Raw genomic sequence first — 6,368 nt, forward strand, 5'->3', positions numbered from 1 at the left:
CAACCAATGTTTCCAGTTATGAATCCTTGGGACTTTATCTCTTCCCCTAAAAAAAGTTCCCCAAAAGAGAAAGGGAAAATGAAGGAAAGGCAAAGTGTTCGACTTGGCAATGGGGACAGTTGTTGCCCCCCAGGAGGTATGTCCAGGACAATCTGGCCATCAGCCTCAGAGGGTCTGGTGCCTGCTGCAGCCTGGAGCAGAGAAACCAAAATCAGACGCACCCTGCAGAGGAGTGTGACTTGGGTGAACCCTTCCACATCCTGCCTGAATGCCACCCCTCTGAGAGCCAGAGAGTTGGATTCTTCCTGTCTTGTCAAACTGGTACAGTGAGCCTCTGGAAACTTATTTCACTCCAATGGAATCCAGCCCAACCAGCATCCATCAAGCTGCCATGACCTTGAAGAAATGGTCTGGAGACATGAAGATCCCCCCCCCCAAATGGCAACATACAGTGAAAAATAAAAACAAAAGAAAAGTCAAGGGCACAGGGCTGGCTTACCATTTTGTGAGCTGATTACCAAACAACTTTAAATTTACTTTTGATGCATTTTTCTCATATTGGAAGAAAGGATTGCAAGGCATTCCATAATGTTAGTCGTGGAAAATCTATCTTGTTATTTTATTGTCCTCTTAGCTTTTCATTCTGTGTATAGTCTTGCTTTGCTGCAAGAATTCTATATCTTTTTTTTTTTTTAATTAATGTTTTCATTTGCTTTTGAGACAGAGAGAGACAGAGCATGAGCAGGGGAGCAGCAGAGAGAGAGGGAGACACAGAATCTGAAGCAGGCTCCAGGCTCTGAGCTGTCAGCATAGAGCCCGACTTGGGGCTCAAACTCACAGACTGTGAGATCATGACCTGAGCTGAAGTTGGACACATAACTGACTGAGCCACCCAGGCGCCCCAAATTCTATATCTTATGTAGCAAAATTGATAAGGTTGTTTTTAGTTTCTTAAAAATATGCTTGGACAAGGCTTTCACTTTTTTAGAAAAGTGTATTTTGAGAGAGAGAGAGACACAGCATGAGCAGGGGAGGGGCAGAGAGAGAGGGAGAGAGAGAGAGAATCCTAAGTAGGTTCCACACTGCCAGCTGCAGGGCTAGAACTCATGAACTGTGAGACCTACCAAGAGTAGGTCACTTAACCAGACTGAGGCAGCCAGGAGCCCCAAGCCTTTCACCCTCTTAAATTCTGATACAATAATCTGCATTTTCTTTTATATTATAATTTATTCTTACTAAAACCAGGAGTATACTGCATATAGCAGTGGTTCTCTAACTTGTGTGGTAATTGACAGAAAAGGAAATGCAGTGGGTCTGGGGTAGAGCCCAGTCTTTGCATTTTTTATAAGAGAAATGCTGATATATAAAATATGTAAATAATTTTAATGTTGAATTTGGTGAAGGAATTCCTCCCCACAGTGATCCTTTTGGGACTGCAAATCATACTTTCTAGAGAAGTGAACATACTGAAGCTACATAGTCAATCAGACAAACTCAGGGTTCATGACTGGGTCATAATTTAAAAAAATTAACCACTATCCATGTTTCTAGAATCAACAGGAACAATAAAACAAAATCTTAGGTGTTATGAGGGTAGTTTGAGAAATCATAATATCTGATACACACAGGCATATATATGTATATGCATACACATAGATAATACTTTAATGACTTACAAAGTACTTTTGAATGTTTCTTGGTGATGAGGGGTGGAGTATAGGGGAAATGTCCTAACTTGAGGCTAAGTCTTACCTTCCTCTCTAATTTATACAAGTTGAGCAAGTCAGCTGACTTGGTTAAGGCAAGCTTGCCAGAAACCCTTGGGAGGGAACTCACCCTAAGGCAAATATTAGGTACCTAAAACCTTAGTCATTTTTGGAGATTATTGGGAGAGATTCCAATTCTGAATACATAGCATTGTGTCTGGCTTGCAAGTTTGTCTCCTAGCCCAGGTCTCAGTGAACTCATGTTTGAATCCAGTGGAGAAAAGAGAAGCTTTCAGAAAAAAAGGGACAATTTTGCTAAGAATTCTTTAAAACATTGAGGTTTAAGCAGCACTGGGACGATATGCACCTGTATAATATTAAAACCAAAGGAGGGGCATTCTCCATTTACCTGTAGGAGACTGAGTTCAGCTTTGGCTCAGAGGGACTCCAGAGAAATCAGTGAAGCTTTGCAACTGGAGGACCCAGGCACCTTGGCTGTCGTGGGGGTCATGGAAGGACCAAGACCCAGGAAAAAGGGAAGCTATTCCCAGTAGATGTGGCAGTGTCCAAGGGAAGGGAATAGCAGGACAGAAATAGAATGTGGCATTCACCTGGAATCTCACAGGAATTATTTGTGAGTGTAAGTGAAACCTCCTTTGGGTTCTATCCACTGTATTTGAAGGGTACCTTATATGGGTTGGGGGCCCTGCATATGCAGGTGGAGGAAAACCATAGAGCTCTAGGATCTTCGTTTGGCTCCACAGCAGCCTTGTAAATCCAGCATTATTCCTATTTAAATAGGAAAAGAATGACCCTTAAGTAGAAGTACCTGGTTTATTTTTCTGCCTAAGAGATTTAAAGGAAACATGGGATTTACTTTTCTTTAAAGTTCTGACAAGTATTTATTAAGTGCCACATTGTCTTTATAAGTTGATTGACAGTTTTTAAATTTTCCCCCATATTGTTTTTTTCAACAAAAGCAAAATATGTTTGTCTTGAAAAATGAGAAGCTCCTATTAAGCAAAATGAAAAACCAAAACACCTGTTATCTTACCACATGGATAGCCACTGTTAAGACATTTAAGTATATACTTTCAGTTTTTTCTTTGCATATTAATATACAAATATACATTTTTTACAAAAATGGGATGCTACATATACTTTTTGAAAATCGTTGTTTTCACTTCACAATATATAATGTACACCTTTTCATGCAAATGGGTGAGAGGGAGACTTGCAGCTTGTGGGTGGGGAAAACCCAATTTTATGCCAGTTACAAGCAAAACACCTAAAATAAAGCCACGCAAAAAGTTAAAATTGAGATGGGGAAAGTGCATGAGATGAGAAAATGCAAACAAAGTTCAGGTGGCAACCTTCTATCAGGGGAAACAATTAAAGGCCAAACACATTAAATAGGATAAGGACGGTTCCGTCTCGCCTTCCAATGCATGACCATTAATTTGTTTCGTACTCTTTTCATTTCTTCCATCTCCTCTGCCACCTTTATCATCTCCTCGTTGCTCAAATTTCGGCCGTGTATGTCCCCTCTAAATTGCGGGCGAGAGCGAGCCAGCCTCTCTTTGAAGCTTCCTTCTTCCAGCTTATGTTTTCCCACTCCACAAGGAGGCTGTTCCATGGGAGGGCGCTCTTCAAAAAGGTCCCTTCTAGAAAGGCGCTCCGGAGGAGGGCGCTCCTCGGCCACGAGCATCTCGGGAAGGAGCTCAGGAAGGAGCTCCTCAGGAAAGAACTCCTCCTCCTCCGACTGCTCTTCGGAAGACGGTTCTTCCGGAGACTGCTTTACGGGAGAGTGTTCCACAGGAGGCCGTTCGTCATCCGTCTTGGGCGCGCTCTCTGGCTGTTCTTCATTTTCTTTGCAGGATTTTTCCATGTTGAGGATCCTCTTTAAGTACAGTTATTCATAGGAGACAAGGCAGAGTCGAGTAAACACACTTGGTGGCTGGATCAAAACCCCGGCCACGGGTTCCCATAACTGCCTTTTCCTGAGTTGGGGGCCCAGGTCCCCCACCTATGCTTGTCGAGGGGCTCTCTGGCTCTAGGGACCGCGCCGCACCCAGTTAGCCCCGCTCGCCCCCTCCCTCCCGAAAGCCCACCATTTTCCCAGCAGGCCTTGCCAGAGGCCTCTCCCATTGTGACAGGGGCGGGGCGGGGCGGTGGTACTGCGGACTCCGTTCCAGTCAGCGTCCTCCCACGCACCCCATCCCGGGCCATTGCCCACCCCTTCCCTGACCTGGACCTCTCCTGGCGGTTTGCTCTAGGCCTCCTCTCCTCGAGGCACACCGCTGTGACCCGCAGACCTGCAGACAGACGCAAGACAGGGTAGGGGGCGGGGAGTGGGGAGGAGGGAAGGACTAACTGACAACATACGTCCCTTTCCTGGGCATTAGCCGCCGCCCCCGCGCCAGCCCCCACTGCCTCCCCTCCCCCATGCCCCACCATCCTATACCTCGCAGTGTTCGTCATTTCTTTTCAGGGGGCAAGTGGAAGCGAAGGATTATTTAGAAACTATTTCTAAGTCTGTGACTCCCAGGGGGCCCCATTCACCTCCCCACCTCGCCCCAAGGCCACCATTTTCTACACCGAAATGTGGGAGCGGGGGGGGCGGGGCTGGAGATAGGGAAAGGACTGATACTCTCTGCCATCCCGATCCCGGGGGTTATTGGGCAGCATCGACACTCAAACCGATTTAAGGGGACCAAGGGGACTTACTTCCTCCTGCTTTTTCCCCTTGACCAAAGGGCAGTAGGCAGACGGTGTCTGGACAAGCAAAAAGGACCTGGACGAGAGGGACTTGGGCAGACATAGGCTCCTGGTCACGTGAGGGCCGCGCGTCACCGCCTAGCTCAGATCCCCAGTTAACCACTTTGACCGGCGGCCTTGCTGTAGCACCCTTCCTGTATTTCGCAACTCTCAACACACCAGGCTTCGTCGCTCACCTCTTTGTTTATATTTGCCTTTTCTGGTTACCAGAGACTGTCAGCATCCAGTCTTGGGAGTTATTGCCTCTTCCTCTTTGCTGCTTACCCTGATACCACCTCTTATTCTCCTGTTGTCAAACACCAAGGCCCATTATTTCACCTACAGTCCAGATCCTGCACTGAAATTTGACTATTTTTACTTAATGAATCAGTATCATATGTCTCCTTTCCCAGTCTTAATCCACATCCATACCCATGACTCCATCATGTCCGTTTATGCTCTACCAACATGGTTTTCACTTCTTGTCACTTTTATGGAAGATAAACTTTCACTTTTCCATGACCTGAGGATTTTTTGAGCCCCCAAACCTGTATCACAAATAGAGGCTGCAGTCTAAATAGTAATCATTCAGTTCTAGAACTCTAGAAAGAGTTGTTTGTAAAGTATGCAAATCTAAAAACATAAATACTTTGATGATTTTCATAAATCAAAATACACATTTGTCCATCTAAGTACAAAAAATCTAAAGATTTATTTTCTGAAATGGGAGCATTTGGGATGGAGAGTGTGGCATTATATATATAATTTAAAAAAAATTTAGGTAAACTCCATGCCACACATGGGGTTCCAACTCGACCCAGAGATCAAGAGTTGCATGTTCCACCAAGTGAGCCAGCCAGGCACCCCTATATATACTATTATGTGTGTGTGTGATACATACACACACGCAAACACACACTCTTCAGTAATTATTCATAATAGAAGAAATATTTTTCTGGGATTCTAAATCCTTAAGCGGCCACCTCTTGGTGTTGCTGGTTGATAAAGTGTATATATATTAATTCATTAAATCAGCAAATATCTGGGTCCTGGACTGCTGTGTCCAAAAGATTCAGCACAGAAGACATTCATATTCAACTATGCAATAATTCTGTTCATCACACATGGAGTAACAGGATTAAAACCATATTAACATACTCAATTGTCTTTACAAGTATGTATGTTTGAATCTAATGGTGTTTTTTTTTTAAGTTTATTTTGAGAGGGTGAGTGTGAGTTGGGGGGGGGGGGGCAGAGAAAGAGAGAGGGCGAGAGGGAGAATTCCAAGCAGACTCCATGCCATCAGCACGGAGCCCGAAGCGGAGCTCGAGCTCACAAACCATGCCATCATGACCTGAGCCAAAGTGGGACTTTTAACAGACTGAGCCACCCAGGTGCCCCTGAATCTAATGGTGTTATGATCTTCAGTCTCTCATCCCTGCATCTTACCTACTCACATCAGCCTGGATGCTACTTCTCATGCAGGTGCCCTTTCTTCTGGAAAGTAGACTATACCTCTCCTCTCTGTATTTTATACTTTAGGGTTGATGGCTGTCAGATCTGTTAGGACCCTGGGATTTTTTTTTCAAGTCCAGGCCATCTAGTAAGTTTCCAAACAGAAATTCATTCAGGAAATTTCCCAGTTTAAGAGCTTTTTTTTTTTCCAACATCTAATTTATTTTGTGTTAAGGTAGAAGCAAGACAGATATTAGTTCACTTTATATCTTTTCTCTAACTTTTACTTTTCCATTTTTCAGTGATGTGTGTCTTTTAAAAGCCAAGTTTCACTATACCTTCTTTATTCTTTTCACCAAAGTTTGGCCTCATCTCTTTCCAAGAGGACCCCCATTTTATTTGCATTTCATCATTTCTGACCTTTTCCCCCTTACATCCTGTGATGGAGAA

At 44.2% G+C, this 6,368-nt stretch overlaps 1 protein-coding gene across 2 annotated transcripts; it reads right to left on the bottom strand.

Moving 5' to 3' along the window:
* Positions 1 to 1,403: 1,403 nt before the first annotated feature.
* Positions 1,404 to 4,598, bottom strand: TCEAL1 (transcription elongation factor A like 1). Of its 2 annotated transcripts, XM_049644116.1 has the most exons (3): positions 4,434 to 4,596; positions 3,955 to 4,021; positions 1,405 to 3,606 (listed from the first exon to the last, which is right to left on the bottom strand). In XM_049644116.1, the coding sequence occupies exon 3, from the start codon at positions 3,592 to 3,594 to the stop codon at positions 3,115 to 3,117; it is 480 nt and encodes a 159-aa protein (XP_049500073.1). In that variant the 5' UTR covers positions 3,595 to 3,606; positions 3,955 to 4,021; positions 4,434 to 4,596; the 3' UTR covers positions 1,405 to 3,114. The 2 variants fall into 2 exon arrangements, with proteins under 2 accessions (XP_049500074.1, XP_049500073.1); XM_049644117.1 differs by lacking the exon at positions 3,955 to 4,021 and having other exon boundaries at positions 1,404 to 3,606; positions 4,434 to 4,598.
* Between the last annotated feature and the right edge of the window lie 1,770 nt (positions 4,599 to 6,368).

Source organism: Panthera uncia, chromosome X (assembly GCF_023721935.1).
Source record: "Panthera uncia isolate 11264 chromosome X, Puncia_PCG_1.0, whole genome shotgun sequence".
Classification (NCBI taxonomy): Eukaryota; Metazoa; Chordata; class Mammalia; order Carnivora; family Felidae; genus Panthera; species Panthera uncia.

Coding starts and splice junctions, on each gene's coding strand:
- TCEAL1 (XM_049644117.1), bottom strand. CDS start 3,594: ATGGAAAAATCCTGCAAAGAAAATGAAGAACAGCCAGAGAGCGCGCCC.